The 19191-nt window shown below is 45.7% G+C and overlaps 2 protein-coding genes across 6 annotated transcripts in view; one reads left to right on the top strand and one right to left on the bottom strand.

Moving 5' to 3' along the window:
* Positions 1–13110, bottom strand: part of LOC117354505 (gastrula zinc finger protein XlCGF57.1-like) — a 65351-nt gene extending 52241 nt beyond the window's left edge. Inside the window, exons 1-3 of one of the 5 annotated variants that reach the window (XM_033932160.1) lie at positions 12894–13110; positions 12080–12206; positions 7895–8485 (exon numbers count right to left, since the gene is read on the bottom strand). Coding sequence is in view for 1 of the 5 variants with exons in the window: in XM_033932159.1 (XP_033788050.1) it covers positions 7347–8485; positions 12080–12206; positions 12894–12917 (1290 nt within the window). In the remaining 4 variants the exon portion in view is untranslated. Of the gene's footprint in view, positions 1–5751; positions 8486–12079; positions 12207–12474; positions 12534–12893 lie in introns of those variants that run through there. The other 4 variants (XM_033932164.1, XM_033932161.1, XM_033932159.1 and 1 more) reach the window with 4 other exon arrangements.
* A 65-nt stretch (positions 13111–13175) lies between these two features.
* Positions 13176–18782, top strand: LOC117354503 (zinc finger protein 260-like). Its single transcript, XM_033932151.1, has 4 exons — positions 13176–13285; positions 13493–13622; positions 13971–14097; positions 15472–18782. Exons 2-4 carry the CDS (start codon positions 13599–13601, stop codon positions 17526–17528), a joined length of 2208 nt encoding a protein of 735 aa, XP_033788042.1. The 5' UTR covers positions 13176–13285; positions 13493–13598; the 3' UTR covers positions 17529–18782.
* Positions 18783–19191: the final 409 nt, after the last annotated feature.

Below are 19191 nucleotides of genomic sequence, written 5' to 3'. Positions count from 1 at the left end.
AGAATAAGTGTAATAGGTATTGAAGTCCCTTCACATCCCACCTCTGGAAGGCGGTATTTTGCAGTCCAGGCTGAAAGGCTCCATTGCCTTGGATGGGTAAGTATAACGAAACCTCAGAAGGCAATCTAGCAAGTTTGCAAACCCACTTCCAGGCTCGTCTAGCCGGTGCAAATATCGGGTACCGGGCCACCAAAGGACGAAGCCGTGGGTCCGCCACATGCAAGAAATAACTCACATGATACGGAGCCAACAAAGACAACTCCAATGATGTCGCAGTAAAGTCAGACGTCCCCCTAAATCAATCATTAATGTGTCTCATCTGACAAGCAATAGCATACCAATGTACATTTAATAAGCCATAACCCCCTCTATCCCTAGGAAAGCACATTCTAAGAAATTGCATGCGGGGTCGCTTACCTCCCCAAAGAAAACGTTGTAATCCTTTAATTAACCGGGCTTTATGAGAATAGGATAAGAGCAGGGACAGGACCTGAAAACGATACAACCATTTGGGAAAGAGCACCATATTATAAAGAGCCACCCGTCCTGCTACTGTGAGCGGGAAAGTAGACCAGTTTTGTAAGTCCCGTAAAGTGTCATGGAGTAGTGGGGAAATATTACAGTCATAAAGAGTCTGGAGGTCTCGGGGGATCCAAACCCCCAAGTATCGAATCGAGTGCTCAGCCCATGTGAAAGGGAAAGGGCCCCTCCAGGTCCGTTGCAGTGTTACCGGACTAGCTAAAGCAACAGATTTTTGATAATTTAAGGTGAAGCCCGAATAAAATCTAAATTCGTTAAGGGATTGTAGAAGGTGTCGAATAGAGTGAGAAGGGTTAGTTAGCATAAACAAGATGTCATCTGCAAAGGCTAACACCTTTAATGAATGATCCCCGAAATCCACCCCTACTATATCAGGATCCTGAGTTACAGTGCGCAGAAAGGGTTCCAAGTACAATAAAAACAACAGGGGGGACAAAGGACATCCCTGCCGTGTGCCTCTTTCAATTAATATGGGGTCAGTGATAGTGTCATTAACAAGCAGTCTCGCCCGCGGCGTCGAGTATAACGTGCGTAACGCTGTGGCGAACCAGCCCGAAATTCCCATAAACTGCAGTATTTCAAAGAGAAATGTCCAATTAACTTGGTCAAAAGCTTGCGCTGCATCCAAGCTGAGTAAGAGCATCGGGACATCCTGAGATTGAGTATGGGCCAAGGACAAGAGTGCCTTTCGAACGTTATGGACCGCCTGCCTACCCTTTACAAAGCCCACCCGTGACGACTCGATAACGTTTGGGAGAAGAGTGGCTAATCTATCAGCCAATATTTTGGAGAAAATTTTTATGTCCACATTTAATAAAGATATGGGTCGATAGGACTCAGGAGCAGTGCTGTCCTTACCTGGCTTCAAAATCAAAGTAATCAAAGCCTCATTACGCCTCTGTGGGAAAATGTTCATCCCGCGTAACCTGCGAATAATAGTCCCTAAGGAAGGGATTCAGCTGCTCCGCTAAAAGTTTATAAAATTCTGCGGTAAAGCCATCCGGCCCCGGAGCCGAGAAATTTCTTTGTTGTTTAATAGCATGTGACAATTCTTTAGGAGTGATGGCTGCATTAAGAAATTCTACATCAGGGTCAGAGAGCGGCATTAAGCCGGAATCTGCCAAATAATCCCTAATGAGTGGGGCAGCTCCCGAGTCCTGGCGCCCATAGATCCTCTGGAAATGTGCTGTAAAAATCTGAGCAATGTGTGCTGTGAAGTGCTGTAAATGCCCCCTATCATCCTTCAGACCCATTACATAGCGATGACCTCGAGCCTGTGTTGTTAACCGAGCTAATAATTTCCACGCACGATTACCATAGCGATGGTAGCTGTATTTTTGATACAGAAGCATTTTAACCGTACGTTCATGGATATAGGAATTAAGGGTCGCCTCCACAGAAATCAGGCGTTCCCTAGAAGCTCGTGAAGGAAAGTGTGTATAATGGTGTTTAGCAGAGGCCAATTCCTTTTCTAGCCTAAGGATGCCCCGAGATAACCGGCGATTCCGCGCTATCACATAAGAACATAAGAACTGCCATCTCCGGATCAGACCTTCGGTCCATCAAGTCCGGCGATCCGCACACGCGGAGGCCCTGCCAGGTGTACACCTGGCGTAATTTATAGTCCACCATATCCTTATATGCCTCTCTTAAGGAGATATGCATCTAGTTTGCTCTTGAAGCCTAGGACGGTTGATCCGCAATAATCTCCTCTGGGAGGGCATTCCAGGTGTCAACCACTCTCTGAGTGAAGCAGAACTTCCTGACATTAGTCCTGAACCTGTCCCCCCATAGCTTCATTACATGTCCTCTAGTCCGTGTCAAATTGGACAATGTAAATAATCTTCTCTGCTCTATTTTGTCGATTCCTTTCAGTATTTTGAAGGTCTCGATCATATCCCCACGCAGTCTCCTTTTCTCAAGGGAGAACAATCCTAGTGTTATAAGTCTGTCCTCGTATTCCAGTTTCTCCATACCCTTCACCAGTTTTGTTGCTCGTCTCTGCACCCTCTCCAGCAGTTTTATATCCTTCTTTAGGTAAGGAGACCAATGTTGGAGACAAATGCTATACAATCCCCCCTGAGCACAACCTTAGCTGTGCTCCAAAACAGCGTCGGATCGGTACAGTGTTGACCATTAAAGGTCAAAAAATCTTCCCATTTAGTTGTTAAATAAGATTTAAAATGGTCATCTGAATACAAATAACTAGGGAAGCGCCAGCATACGGGTCCCCGAATGCCAAAGCCCAGGTTCACGTCAATCCAAATCATTGCGTGATCAGAAATAACTGCAGGACCTACAACCGCCGCGTCCACATTGTGAAATGCCCTTCGTGTAGTAAGAATGTAATCTATTCGAGATTGAGTGTTATGCGCCCTGGAACGATGAGTATAATCCCGTTCTGTAGGGTGTAAGAGCCTCCAGGGGTCAACCAGATCCAAAGTGGCACAGAGGTAGGGTATGCCTCTAGTTTGGGAGGAGCCTACGCTTTGTCCCGGCCCAGAGCGGTCATATGTCGGGTCCAGAACTTGATTAAAATCTCCAGCTAAATAGACCGGATCAGTAATGCGTTCTAAAAGCAATGCCGTGCTACCTTCAAAGAAGGCGTGAGCGTAAGTATTAGGAGCATAAATATTCAAAAGGTAGAAAGAGTATGTTCCTACCGTCATCTGTAGCAATACATATCTACCCTGTGTGTCGGCATCAATCACTCTCGCTGTATATGGTAAAGACTTGCGAATCAGTATCGCCACCCCTGCTCGCTTTTGTGGAGAAGAGGCTGCATACACTGCGCCCACCCAGGACCTCCTCAACTTCCGATGCTCTAGCTCGGTCAGTCGGGTTTCTTGTAGACAGGCTATATCTACTTTATTACGTTTTAACTGTGTTAGAATTTTGGTGCGTTTAACAGGTGAGGTAATGCCAGACACAGTCCAGGAGGTAATTCTCAGAGTATTAGCTATGCTGTGTGAGAGGGGCGAATAACAACCAATACTGTAAAGTGTGAGGAAAGAAACCGCCCCAGGTTCCCAGCCATACCCAGGGCAGCCAGAAAGCACTCAGGACCCGCCCGAGTGCCCTCAATAGAGTAAGTGTGTTATCTGGCAAGAATCTCGCAGTAACTTCAAAATCTTCACTCTCTTTTGTCTCTATATTATATCTATAGTAATATAATAGCAAAGGACTCCCCCCCTTTCGATCCCCTCCCCCTCCCTTCCCTGCCTATCCCCCTGTCGCATGGTTTGGAAATCACAACTAGGGGTCCGCCCTCGGGCGGTCCCAGAGATGTGAAAGGTCACAAAGCAATGCCACTCCAGGCCCCAAGTCCCATCAGTGCAACAAGAATTATTATACATTGTTAGCCCAGTGCTAGGAAAACTTAGAGAGGATAACGTATCCACAACACACTATCCCATGAACAAGCAGAACATAACAGTTGTATAAACATCAACTCAAATCATGTGTACTAGCTAAAGTGAGCATAGAATTTAGCCCTCTCCATCAGGTCAAATCAGACTGGGTAAGCACGTGGGTATTCACGTATAGCGTCGCTTCCGCAGCCACGTCAAAAACATGCCATGGTGAATTCGCAGGACGGCTGAGTACAAGAACAGGAAGCGTACTTTTTTCTCAGCCAAGGAGGCACATATCGGATAAAATTGCTTCCTGCGCTCTGTGAGGGCCGCTGAGTAATCCTGGAAGATGCGGACCTCCGATTCTTCAAATTGTAGGGTCTCCCGGAGTTGTTTATATTTGCGCAAGATTTCCAGTTTGTGGTTGTAATTCAATAGTTTGGCTATGACCATTCTGGGTCGGGCCTCTCGGGCCTGTTCCCTGCCCAGTCGGTGTGCCCTTTCAAGCCGGATAGGTCCCAAGCCCTCAGGTAGAGAAAAGGTGTTTGTGAGCCATACTTCCAAGGTTCGGAGTAGCTTTGGGCCCGCTACCGTTTCCGGGATACCCAGGAAGCGCAAATTGGACCTACGTGAACGATTTTCCAGGTCCTCCAAGCGCTCTGCTTGCTTCTGGGTCAGGGTTTGTAATTCCAGTAGAGTAGCTGCCTGGGTGGTCTGTGTATCTTCTATACCGGATACTCTGATCTCTAGTACTGTAGTTCTGGCAGTCGTCTCTGTTAGCAGATGTTCCATATTGAGAAGTTGTGCAGAAAGTTTATCAAGGCTGGGCTGCAGGGCAACTGTGACCGCCTGTGTAAGTGCCGTCAGCGCCTCAAGCGCTAGCTGTTGGATCGCCGGCGCGTGGGTGTCCGGCGCCATTTTGTCCCTGCTGCACTGCTAGCGTTCGCGGTCCTTCTTGTGCAGGCGGGTCGACATCAGCGGCGCGGGAGAGGATAAAAATTTCTCCATGCAGCGGGGGCTTTCAACGCTGCAAATCGCGGGTCTCTGGCGTTCCGCGGCTTCCTAGCAACAGGGCGAATTTGGACTCGGGGCCCGGGAGCTCAGGCGGCGTGTGTCTGCCGCGGCTCAATGCATCACGTGATCCCCTGGTTGATTATTTAAACGCGTTGTAAAAATTAAGAGTAAGATTTTATAACTAAGAGTAAGGTGGGTATTATGTTTAAATGATTTTTATTATTCCAGCAGTAAGAAGCAAATACAAACAGTAGTACCATTCAGGAAATAACATTTTCAACAATATAATCAGTTCCCCTCCCATCCCCCCCCCCCCCCCTCCCCTCCCCAAGAATCCATGGCCAGTCCAACAGCTGAGAGTGGGAATAAAATCTTAAAGATTCAAAAGTCTACTGCGAGCACGCGGTGTGAGGTCCTGCCAGAAGTGCTCCCACACCTGACAAAATTTGCGACCAGGGCCAAGAGTCAAGTCTCCCACCATGCGTCTCTCCAGTGTTGCGTGCACTATCATGAGGGATCTCCATTGTGCATATGACGGGGAATCACGGGAGAGCCAGTTGGTGAAGATGGCTTTTTTTCCCATCAAAAGGGCTCTGGAGATAAATGCTGACATTCCCCTGGGTTTGGGCGAGGCTATATTATAAAATCCAAATAACGCCCTCGGTTGCGGAAGCCATCGCCTTCCCCAAAGCGATGTGGTATATAGGCCAAGATGTCTCCAAAACTGCAGGATTGCGGGGCAGGCCCAAAACATGTGACTCAAAGATGTGTGAGCCTGATTGCATTTCGGGCAAGAATGCGACGCAGTAATCCCCATCCGGGCTGCACGTTCCGGTGGAATGTAAAGTCTAAGAACAATTTTCAATTGCATTTCCCAGTGAGTAATAATGGGCGACACCTTCTGAATGTTCTTCAGGACCCGTTGTAGCTGTTGAGCAGTCAACTGGCAATGCAAGTCTTCAGCCCACGCTGTGTAAGGTGGGTATTAAAACAATTTTACAATGTTGGTTGGTGCCCTCAGCTCCTCCGTTTGCTCATTGGAGGATCTTGATGATTCAGCAGGCTGGACTGGACCGCCAGGCGATTGGTCCTTTGGACTCTAGACGGGGCAATTTATATTTAAACTGTCGGTTACCCTTTTGTTCTACTTTGACTCACAGGGCTGGTAGTCGTCTGTTAAACTAGAAGTAGTTCCATGTTTGACATGATTTGGTTGGATGGCTGCTGTTCCGGGAGAGGGGGGGGTGGGTTAGGGGTGGAGAGGGATTGATCACTGTTGATTTGTTGTATGACTTACTGTTTTGTCACCTCTTTGAAATTAATAAAAATGATTGAAAGTAAATTGTCCAATAATCGCCAAGGAAAGTTCATAATAGAGGAAAGGCTGGCTTGAAACATAACACGGTAGATCTTTGTATCATTATTATTTGCCATTCTTTTCCTTTTTAATTGATGTAAACCACACTGACATTATAATCGAAGAGCGGTATAGAAACGCAAATAAGCATAAATATCAGTGGACAGGCTCAACAAGGCCTATAACTGAATTAGGGATTTTAACTTCTCTCGAAGGTTCCCTACTACGATCATTATCCTTGTGCTTAAGCTAAAGGTGAGGACTTTTTTGTTCTTAAATGTTTAGGTCTTTTTATTGCTAAGTACAATTTCATGTTACAAATAATGGATATTAGTTTTTATAGACACCATAACTTTGTAAACTGTAATCATAGTATCTGCTATTACAAATTTGGTTTTAATATTTTGATATACCATCCTCAAAAGGAGAGAAAACCGTAAGAGGGACGACCCAACACAATGAATTAACCATGTCACCTGCCAACTACAACTTCCCAAGTAACCCTTTGTAAGGCCAGGCCTTAAAACTCAGTGAGAGTTTATCCCCGTCTTCCCCATCCCTGCTATTCACAATTTACTAGAAAATTTAGCCCGAGTCTTGTAATGCTGAGCAGTCAAACGTCCAATTACACAAATATAACGCAATTGAGTCATCCTCTTGCTTCCAAAAGCTTACCAGAGACAAAAGGGCCATACTAAAGGTGCATTTCACCAGGTCGCCCTGCACCCATAAAACAGATGTGATGGGCCTAGGTCCTGAGGTATCTCACACCTCTGGAGGCAGCTTTGTATGGTTGTCCGATAGGCTATAACTTTAACACAGGACCACCATATGTGAAGTATTGAACCACAATTTTATCCTGGGTCCTCTGTGGCCAGTGTCATTTTGGTTTCATCCTAGTAATGGTCGCGATGTTATACAACAAGAAGAACACATGAAGGCACTCAGTGAGGCCTGTCAAGACATAAGGAGCCACCGTGGCATCTGAACTGGGCTCCCCTGATGCTCAGCTCATTGCTCTAACCATTAGGCTCCTCCTACACTTGAATTTTACTATATCCTATTATTCTCTGCCCCTTAGATCACCAATGCATTTTGAGGTGATCTAATATATCCTCCTTCAGACGGAAACATTTTCCACATTCTCTGCACAGAAAGGGCCTCTCTGCTCTATGGGTGTCCTGGTGTCTCAAAAATGTAGTCTCCTGAACAAAGCCTTTCCCACAATCAGGGCACGAAAAGAGTCTATCTCTTGTGTGAATTTTCAGGTGCCCTGTGTGAATTTTCAAGTGTCCCGTGTGAATTTTCAGGTGTCCTGCGAGATACCTTTTCTGCTTGAATTCTTTCCCACATTCTTGGCACGGAAAGGGATTCTCAGCCGTATGCACCCTGAAATGTCGTTGAAGATAGGATTTATTACTGAAGCTGTTTCCACACTGGCTGCACACAAAGGGTTTCTCACCTGTATGCACACTCAGGTGTCGTGTAAGATGTGCCTTGTGAGTGAAACCTTTCCCGCATTCACTGCATGGAAAGGGTTTCTCGCCTGTATGCACTCTTAGATGTTGTTGAAGACAAAATTTTTTACTGAAGCTCTTTCCACATTCACTGCAAACAAAGGGTCTCTCACCTGTATGGACTCTCTGGTGCTGATGAAGATGGCCTTTCCGACTGAAGCTGTGACCACATTCACTGCAAACAAAGGGTTTCTTTTCTGTATTTGTTCTCTTAGGCATTACCAGGTCTTGTTTTTGAAGAAATTTCCCACTTTCAATAAAGGGGCATGGTCTACCACAATTAGTGTGGATTTTTTTGCTTACTGGGAAAAGCTCTTTCTGTTTGAATTTCACGCCACAGTCTGTACATGTACTTGGCCTCTCTCCTTCATGTAACCTCTGGTGTGATTTTGGAGGACTTTGATCCATGTAGCAGTTTTCAAATTCATTATGCACAAATTGTTCTTTTTGAATTTGGTTTCTCTGTTCCGAGGCATGTGGGATACCTTCAGCAATTTGCTCACAGGAAGTCACATTCTCAGTGGAGTATCTGCCAGAGTTTCTTGGCCCCTCCTCTGGTTTACACTGAGTCTGGAAGTTGTTTCCCCAATCACAACATGGACAAGTATCCCTTCTTTCTTTCTCCAATTCAGTTTTAGTCGCTTTCAGATGTCTAGTGAGCTCCTCGGGAAGCGCTACCTCATGTCTTCTCTTGGACTCGATTTCTGGATAAGGAAAAAAAAAAGGACAGACATCATTTACTGAGATGGGAGACTCTTGGTGACAGTTGTCAGAACTTTCGCTGAATGGATATCTCGGAACAGCAGTTCTCAAGAGCAATGGACAAGCCTGGCACAAGGTGGTATGCAACAGGTATAGTTTGACATAAAACTTTACAATTTTGTTAAAAACAAAGATATGTAAGCATAAATACAATCCATGAGGTAAATTTAGAGACAAGCAAATTGAATCATAATAATAGAAACAACATGACACAGTATCAGATATATATATGTTACAGGAAGAGAAGAGATGACTTATGTTGGAGCTCTAGAGAAAATCAAAGGCTTGTTACGATGCTCGGGAGCAGTGCCCATCGAACTGAGGAGGAAACTCTGCTCTTGATGCAGCTATCACACACTGCTGGTTCCTGTAAACCAGGGCTGCCCAAGTCCGGTCCTCGAGATCTACTGGCAGGCCAGGTTTTCAGGATCTCCACAATGAATATGCATGAGAGAGATTTGCCTGCACTGCCTTCTTGGTACGCAAACCTCTCTCATGCATGTTCATTGTGGATATCCAGAAAACCTGGCCTGCCAGTAGATCCCGAGGACCGGACTTGGACAGCCCTGCTGTAAACAATCAAGCCTTACTGTAGTGTGGCCATGGGCTTGTGGCTGCTAACATTCATCTTGTTACCTTACTTTGATTATTGTAAATTCTTTATTGATGGGTGTAGCTAACGCACCCTTTTGGGCTGCTGGCTAAGCCATATGCTGGTGATCGGATGTCGGAGGCCACAAAGATGGGAGGCGAGATGGGGATCAGCAGCAGCTTTGCGTTCGGCCCAGGGTGATGGCGGCAGCAGGCTCTGAAGAGAACCTCTTCATCAACCGGACTGCTCATGAGGAAATGGAGGAGAGGCAAAGCAGGTGCAGAGAAGTCAGAAGGCCGAGGCAAGCCCGACTTGATCCGGGAGGTGGAGGAGGAAGAAGCTGTGGGTCACCGCCTTCTCATCCCCCGAGATTTAACCAGCAGCCTCACCCATTTGCAACCTGAAATAGAGAAATTCCCCCTGCCCCGTCCCACCAGTCATAATTAACCCTGTCCACTGCAGATCCCATCCCCCACTTACATATCCCTGATGTTTTTATATGTAGGGAGAAGTAGGTGGGGGAAGGGGTCTGCAGTGGACAGGGTTAATTATTCCCGGAGTCCTAGCCGTCTGCTCCATTCTCCAAAATGTAACATCCCCATTCCCCACCCTTTGTTGCCTGCATCCCCCATCCCCCACCTACATACTTATTTATTATATTTTCTATACCATTCTCCCCAGAGAGCTCAGAACGGTTTACATGAATTTATTCAGGTCCTCAAGCATTTTTCCCTGTCTGTCCCGGCAGGCTCACAATCTATCTAATGTACCTGGGGCAATGGAGGGATTAAGTGACTTGCCCAGGGTCACAAGGAGCAGCACGAGTTTGAACCCACAACCTCAAAGTGCTGAGGCTTTAACCACTGCACCACTCTAGAAATAAAAATGTAGTAAAAATGAGCCAAGTCTAGGACAATCAAGCCATTGTGACATCACCGATGAGGTTGGCTCTTAGGCATTGGTGGAATGAGGCATTATGATGTCACAATGATTATCAGAGGCTGAAGCTTTTCACACTATTTATTCCATTTTCTATACTGTTCTCCCAGGGAAGCTCAGAACAGTTGACATGAATTTATTCAGGTACTCAAGCATTTTTCCCTGTCTGTCCCGGTGCGCTCACAATCTATCTAATGTACCTGGGGCAATGGGGGGGGGGGGGGGGGATTAAGCGACTTGCCCAGGGTCAAAAAGAGCAGCATAGATTTGAACCCACAATGTCAGGGTGCTGAGTCTGTAGCTCGAACCACTGCGCCACACTCTCAGTATGTATTATGTATGCTTTATACTACAATAAAAAAATATTTGGAATAAATGAATATGAAAAACCAAGGGGAATACCACTTTGCTCCCTCTTTGGACCAGATGGCTAATTACTGCATTTCTTTCATGATGAAGAACAGGAAAAACAAGGCCATGGTACCGTAACTGTTGCTGATTTAGGTTCCACTGTTTCTAAACGTGGCCTTACAGACAATTGTTATGTTTACAGCTCTGTTATGTATCTGCCATAACTTGTAGAAAATAAAATAAAAAAACAAATTCCATTCTGGGATTTCCCTCAGCCTAATTATTAGACCTTCCTCCTTGCCCCCTTGTTCTAGAGGCCGCACCGCGCGTGCGCGAGTGCCTTCCCGCCCGACACAGGCGCGAGGTCCCCAGTTTCTTAGTTTCCGCGGAGCTAAGAAGACGTGTGTTCAACGGCTGTTGAACAAATTTTTCGATTTTTGCCTTCCACACTCGCGTAAACCCTTTGGGAAATATCTTTTCCCTCATTTTTTCTTTTATTTCTTTTATTTAAAAAAAAAAAAAAAAATTCTATTAGTAATTTTTTTCCTTTTCTTTCGGTTTCGCCCCGGCGGGGCCTATTGCCACTATCGAAGCCTCGGGCTTCGATTTGGCTGAAGCCGTTTTTCCATTCATGCCCCCTCAACCCGGGTTTAAAAAGTGCCAGCGGTGCGCTCGGCCAATTTCACTGACAGACCCACATAACTGGTGTCTGCAGTGTCTTGGTCCGGATCATCGAGCGTCAACTTGTACCCGCTGCGCATCGTTAAAGAAAAGGACTCTGAAAAACCGCCAGATCCAACAGCGGTTGCTTTTCGGTGCCGAGATGTCCGACTCCGCTACACCGGCACCGACATCGGTTCCATCGCAGTCGGCACCTTCTTCGTCGACACCGTGCGACACCGCGCCGGCGTCGCACCCTCCAGGTAAGCCGGCTAAGAAGCCTTCCCCGCTGGAGCGTCCTCCGGTCTCCACTGCAGTGAGCCCAATCCTGCCGACCGTGAAACGCCAGCGGAAGCGCTTCGACATCGGGTTCTTCTTCGGAGTGTAGAGCGGCACCTAAGGTACCGCAGGAGGGCGAGAGGCAAATCTGGAGACCACTGATGTAAAGATGGCACTGAAACCCATGGGAGGAAAATTCAGAGTATACTTCTTCTCTTCACTTCTTTGTGAGGCACCCGCATCGGGGCTCCGTTGGATCTTGTCACCCATTAGTGAGAATAGCTGCCTGCTGTCCCTGGATAGCAACTGTTACGGTAAGTAACATTGCTTTCTCTTCGCTTATTTCTTTATTCACTCTTCTCTACCATTTTCTCCCTCATACAAATGTCCTGCTTTCTCATGTCCTTCCCTCCATCTTAGCCCTTGTCCTCCAAGCCATCTTCTAGTCCACCTTCCTCCATCATCCCTCTATATCTTTCAGTCTCTTTCCCCTGTGACTGCATTATCCCCAATTTGATCACCCTCACTCTCTCTGCCCCACTGTCTTCTTGCATTGTCATTCATTCATTTCACTATCAAGTTTATGCTTGAATTATGAAGAAAAAGCTCTTGTGTATAGTTTGCAGTAGTTACTGAATCTGTCACTCAGTCTGTAATGCACAATATTCTATTCATCTCCCTCCAAAAAAATAATTAAAAAGTGATCTATCCTTACCTAGGGAGTTGAGCATCTGATAATTCTCTTTCATCACCTCCTTGTAAAGTTTCTTCTGCCATTCTTCTAAATCCTCCCACTCTTCCTGGGAAAAATAGATAGCAATATCTTCAAAGGTTATTGGGACCTGAAATATAAACAGTTCCACACTCAGCACCTTATGCATGTAAATATTTCACAGTACTGAGAAGGGAGAGGGTTTTTAGGGTGTATTTTAAGTCACAATCATAAAGCAGGGATATTAAAAAACTGTTTTTCACATAAAAGCTAGGACATAAAATATACAGGCAGTCCTCGGGTTAAGAACCAGTTACATATTTAAATCTGGTCTGAAGTCGGATTTGTATGCAACTCAGAACTTGTAGATTTTAAGATTCTTGCTTCTTGCTTCTTACCTCTGCTCCCAGCTGACAAAAGGGCCAACTGTCCCTCAGTGTTCCCTCTAAGGTACAGCATGCACAACCACACACTGTTCTTAATGAGGCCATGTATCATTCCTGAATCTGCTGCAGAAGAAGTGTAGGAGTCAGTGCCACTGGAAATACTGCTCAGTGAAATCAAATGAAGCTGCCACTGGGTTCTTAAGTATGAGTCCTACGTAAGTCGGGTGTCTGTAACTCGGGGACTGCCTGTACATTTGCGGAACTCTTGATCTCTCTCCTTACACACAGGAGGACATCAACAAGCTTTTCTCTCAACCTCGTATCTGTCGTGGGTCCTAGAAAAGAAATGTGAGAGTCTCTAGCATCCTAGAAAGTTGCAGCAGTAAAGGGTGCAGGAAGCTGGGGGGGGAGGGGGGGCAATCTTCTTCTACCTGAGCAAAATCTCCTGCAGGCATTTTTCTCTCTCCTTTTTCCTGTTTTGCGTGCTTGCAGCACTAAGGGAAGGCCAACTCCAAGGCTGTTAAAGGAGCAGGAGCAGGAGTAGGAAAAATAAAAATAAAGCAGAAGGGGAGGTCTCTGGGTTCAGCTGCAGTTGCTAATCTGTAAATGAAAGAGAGAGAACCCCTTTCTAGCCCAGACCTTCTCAGGGTTCCGTGGAAACCCCGCCCTCTTTATGACGTCACCTGTATGTGCATTTCCAGTAAGACTGTCTCGCCCTGTGAAACGTCATCAGTCTGCGCCCAACAGGAAGAGATGCTGATCTGTGTTAGAAACAAGCAGCTAAACAGAGAGTCTTTTTGGTTTTGCTTTATTTACCTTGTTGGTCAGTCGGTATTTCTCTGTTGCTGTATTGATCATTGTTTTTAATGTATTTTTGTTAAAACTGCTTTGATATCTGATAAGGTGGTATATCAAATTTTTAGTAAACCTGAAACCAGATTAGGAACTGCAGCTGAAACCAGGAACCTTCGGTCTAGACCTCAGCATCTGCTCTTCTTTTTTTTTCCCCTCCCTCTGCTCCTCTTAACAGTCCCAGAGCTGATCTTCCCCTAAGGCTGCCTGCAAGGAGCAAATGCTGCTCAGTGGCCAGAGAAAGAGCCATCACTTAATTTAAAGCAGCAAAAGCAGAGAGGGAAATGCCAGCAGGAACTTCTGCTCAGGTAGGAAATTGCACCCAACTTCCTGCACTAATCTGGGGCATTGCAGAGTCCGTCATGATTCTAGACCAGGGGTGGGCAACTCCGGTCCTCGAGGGCCGGAATCCAGTCGGGTTTTCAGGATTTCCCCAATAAATATGCATGAGATCTATTTGCATGCACTGCTTTCAATGCATATTCATTGGGGAAATCCTGAAAACCCGATTGGATTCCGACCCACCCCTGTTCTAGACCCACGGTACACATGGGGTCGAGAATAACTTTCTCCCTGCCTCTGCTGAACCTTAGAGTTGCGAGATCGTCTAATTTAGGTGCAGAAGGTGCTGAGTGTATTGCTTGTTTGTGTTTCAGAGCCCTGTATCGTTCGAGGACATTGCCATTTATTTCTCTCAGGAGGAATGGGCGTATTTAGAAGAATGGCAGAAAGAGCTTTACAAGGATGTGATGAAGGAGAATTATGAGATGCTCAGCTCCCTAGGTAAGGATAGATCACTTTTTTCCAGAAAATTATTTTTGGGAGAGAAATTAATGAAATATTGTTTATCATAAACTGAGTGATAGACTCAGTAATTGCTGCAAAATATACACAAGAGCTTTTTCTTGACAATTTCAGCATAAGCCTAAGAGGGAAAAGAATGAGGGTGATCAAACTAGGGAAAATGCAGTTACAGGGGAAAGAGGCCGAAAGATAGAGAGGGACGGTGGAGCAGAAGAAGTCTTGAAGGACAAGGGCTAAGGATGGAGGGAAGGATGTGAGAAAACAGGAGATATGTATGAGGAATAGTAAAGGATGAAGAAGAGAACTGGTAAGAAGAGTAAATAAATAGGAGGGGTGAAATGAAGGAATTAAGATTACAGAAGTTTCCTCATTGGTGCTCTGTTTGGGTTTTTTTTCTCAAGTTGGTTTTAGTGCAATCTTTATGCTATGATTTCTAGGTTTTCCTCACAACAACAAAACACTCACTTCCAATCCAGTCCTAAAGATCTGTCTGCTTGTGTGACATTGCCACCTTGATGTCCCACAATCACTAAACATGGCCAAGACAGCACTCCTTAACATTTCTTCTCAAACCTACTTCCCCTCTTTATATTGTCATCTCAGTCCACATATCATTTTATCCTGACGCCTTGGGATCATCTTTGATTTCTCTTTCTCCTCCTCTGCACATGCATAAAATGTCTAAAATGTCTCATTTGCCTTCTGAAATTAAACATAGCCAAGACTGAGTTCCTTATCTTCCCACCTAAACCCATCTCTCCTCTTCCCCTGTTCTCTATTTCTGTGAACAACGTCCTCATCCTCCCTGTCTCGTCAACTTGCAAACCTCAGGGTAATCTTTGACTCATCTTCTCTTCACATATCCTATAGACTGCCAGAACATTTAATTTCTTTCTCTACAATATCCCTAAAATCAGACCCTTCCTTTCTGAGCGCACTGATAAGACCCTCGTCCATGGCCACATCACCTCTCGTCTCTCCCCTTCAATCTGTTCAGAACTCTGCTACATGCCTCATATTCTGTCAGTGTCACTATTCCCACATTACCCTTCTCCTCAAGTCATTTCATTGGCTCCCTATCCGTTTCCACATACAGTTCAAACTCCTTTTAATACCCTACAAGTGTATTTGCTCTGCAGCTCCTCAGTATCTCTCCTCTCTCCCCCCCCCCCTCCGGGCACTGAATCTCCTGCTATAAATGTCACTTCACGCCACTGACCTTGGGCAAGCACCAGGCTTATTGATTGCCCTGGAGAGCTGCTATTCTGAGATATCCATTCATAAAAAGTCCTGACTACTGTTACTTAAGAGTCTCCCTCTCAAAAAATAAATGTCCTTTCTTTTCTTATCCAGAAATCGAGTTCAAGAGAAGGCATGAGGGGACACTTCCCAAGGAACTCCATCTGGAAGTGACTAAAACTGAATCAGAGAAAGAACGAAGGGATACCTGTCCATGTTGCGACTGGAGAAACAACTGCCAGACTCAATGTAAACCAGAGGAAGGACCAAGAACCCCTCCCAAAGACTTCAATAGGAATGTGACACCCAGTTTGAAAATTGTCGATGATATCCCCCACTCCTCAGAGCAGCAGATGAACCAAATACAAAAAGAACAATTTGTGTATAATGAATCTGGAAACTGCTACATGGCTCAGAGTCTTCCAGAATCACACCAGATATTACAGAAAGCAGAGAGATCAAGTACATATATGGTCTGTGGTGAGAAATACAAACAGAAAGAACATTTTCCACTAGGCAAAAAAATCCACACTAATTGCAGCAGACCATTCACCTTTAGTGAAAATGAGAAATGCTTTTTTCCCAAACCAGACCTGGTAATTCCTAAGAAAACCCATATAGAAAAGAAACCCTTTGTTTGCAGTGAATGTGGCTACAGATTTCATCGGAAATGGCATCTTATACAACACTTGAGAGTGCATACAGGTGAGAAACCTTTTGTGTGCAATGAATGCGGAAATAGCTTCAGTCAGAAATCGAGTCTTCAACAACACCTGAGAGTACATACAGGTGAAAAACCATTTCCGTGCAGCGAATGTGGGAAAGAGTTCACTCAGAAATCGCTTCTTATCCAACATCTGCCTGTGCATACGGGTGAGAAACCCTTTCCATGCAGCGAATGTGGGAAGGGCTTCAAGCAGAAAACGCATCTCAAAGCGCACCTGAGAGTGCATACGGGCGAGAAACCCTTTGTCTGCAGTGAATGTGGGAACAGCTTCAGTCGGAAATCACATCTTACACAACACCTGAGAATGCATACGGGCGAGAAACCCTTTCTGTGCTGTGAGTGCGGGAAAGGATTCAGCCATAAATGGCTTCTTACACGACACGTGCGTGTGCATACGGGTGAAAAACCCTTTCCGTGTAACGAATGTGGGAAAAGATTCAGTGAGAAATGGTATCTCACACTCCACCTGAGGGTGCATACAGGCGAGAAGCCCTTTTTATGCCATGAGTGTGGGAAAGGATTCAGGCATAAATCGCTTCTTACACGACACCTGAGTATGCATACGGATGAAAAACCCTTTCTAAGCGGTGAATGTGGGAATAAATTCAGTCACAAATCGAATCTTACACAACGCCATAGAGTGCGTACAGGTGTGAAACGCTTTCCATGCGGTGAGTGTGGGAAGAGATTCGGTTTGAAAAAGAAACTTACACAACACCTGGCAGTGCATCTTGGTGAGAAACCCTTTGTGTGCCATAAATGTGGAAATGGCTTCAGTCAGAAATCGTATCTTACACAGCACCTGACTGTGCATACGGGTGAGAAATCCTTTGTGTGCAATAAATGTGGAAATAGCTTCAGTCAGAAATCGTATCTTACACAACACCTGAAGGTGCATACGGGTGAGAAACCCTTTCCGTGCGGCGAATGTGGGAAGAGATTCAAGTGGAAAAAGAATCTTACGCAACACCTGGCATTGCATCTTGGCGAGAAACCCTTTGTGTTCAAAGAATGCGGAAATAGCTTCAGTCAGAAATCGTATCTTACACAAAACCTGACTGTACATACTGGTGAGAAACCTTTTGTGTGCCATGAATGTGGAAATGGCTTCAGTCGGAAATCGTATCTTACACAACACTTGAGAGTGCACACGGGTGAGAAACCCTTTCCGTGCGGTGAATGTGGGAAGAGATTTAGTTTGAAAAAGAAACTTACACAACACCTGACTGTGCATCTTGGCGAGAAACCCTTTGTGTGCCATGAATGTGGAAATAGGTTCAGCCAGAAATCGTATCTCTCGCAACACCTGAAAGTGCATACGGGTGAGAAACCCTTTCCGTGCGTTGAATGTGGGAAGAGATTCAAGTGGAAAAAGAATCTTACACAACACCTGGCATTGCATCTTGGTGAGAAACCCTTTGTGTGCAACGAATGTGAAGATTAGCTTCAGTCAGAAATCGTATCTTGCACAACACCTGAGAGTGCCTACAGTAGAGAAACCTTTCCATGCAGGGAATGTGGGTAGAGATTCAAGTGGAAAAAGAATCTTACACAACACCTGGCATTGCATCTTGGTGAAAAACCCTTTGTGTGCCATGAATGTGGAGATTAGCTTCAGTCAGAAATCAACACCTTACTGTGCATACTGGTGAGAAACCCTTTCCATGCAGTGAATGTGGGAAAAGAATCAATCAGAAATAGCTTCTAACTCGACATCTGAGTGTACACACAAAAAAACCCAAACAAACCCTTTTCTATGTAGTGAACATGGAAACTGATTCTGTCATAAATTGCATCTCACACAACACCTGAGAGTGCATACAGGTGAGGAAACCCTTTGTTTGCACTGAATGTGGGTTAGGCTTCAAGCAGAAAACACATTCACCGAACACCTGAAAATCCACTCGGAAGAGAGACTTTTGCCGCAGTGAGTGAGGCATAATCCTTTATTCAGGAGGGCGTTTTCTAGCGCACTAGAGGAATCACAGTGGAGAGGCCTTTTCGACGCATAGACTGTAGGAATAGCTTTCATCTGAAGGAGGATATCTTAGATCACCTTAAAATGCTTTGGTGATCCAAGAATCAGAGAATTATTGACTAAAGTGTGATTCAAGTGGAGGAAAAGCCTAATGGTGGAGCAGTGAGCTGAGAACTAGGGGAGCCCAGTTTAGATCCCATTGTGGCGGCTCATGATCTTGGACAAGTCGCTTTTAACCCTCCATCACCCAAGGTATAACCTTAGATTGTGACCCTACTAGGGTATAGGCGCCAGCTCTATGGTCAGATATAGGGTTACCATATTTGTGAACACAAAAAAGAGGACATGACCCACAACCACCCCGTCCACACTCCACCCACTTCCTCCAAACCTCCTCCCCACAGGTACTTCTCTCTCTCTTTTCAACTTTCTCCCCTGCTGTTTCTGTCTCTCCCTTCCCATCCAGCATTATCCTACTCCATGCTCTTTTCTCAAACACTCTCTCCAAAATGCTTCTCCAGTCCTCCCTTCATGCTGTTTCTCCAACTCCCCCTCCCTTCATGCTGCTTCCCCGCCCCCACCCTGCTGTTTCTCCAGCTCCCTCCTCTTCATCCTGTTTCTCCAGCCCCCTCCCCTCTGCTCCTTCCTTCGACCTCTGATGCTGCTTCCCCTCACAACCTCTTTAGCTCCCAACTCAACTACCTCCTCCCCGGACCCAGCCACTGTAAATGAATCTTCGGGCAGCTGAAAGCAGCAATGAGGTAAGCCTGCTGCCACCAGCTTGCCCTCGAAGCCACCTCTCTGCTAGTCCCACCTACATGGCAACAGGAAGTCGCTGCAGAGAGGCGGCTTCTAGGGCAGGCTGACGGTAGTAAGCTTACCTCTCTGCTGCTTCCAGCTACCCAAAGATTCAATTACAGTGGCCAGGCCCAGGGAAGAGGCAGGTTGTGGAGTTGGGACAGACTCCCCCATTTGAGAAAAGCCATCTGGGCACCCAGACAGTCCTCTAAAAAGAAGACATGTCTCTGTTTTCCCAGGCATTTGGTAATGCTACCCAGACATCAAAGCTGAAATCTTCCCAATGTACAGCTGCAAGGGAAAGCAGGAAGTAAGGCTGTGTCTCTGCAGC

Source organism: Geotrypetes seraphini, chromosome 2, assembly GCF_902459505.1.
Source record: "Geotrypetes seraphini chromosome 2, aGeoSer1.1, whole genome shotgun sequence".
Classification (NCBI taxonomy): domain Eukaryota; kingdom Metazoa; phylum Chordata; class Amphibia; order Gymnophiona; family Dermophiidae; genus Geotrypetes; species Geotrypetes seraphini.
Note: the sequence above shows the minus strand (reverse complement) of the source record. Positions and strands in the feature narration are given on the sequence as shown.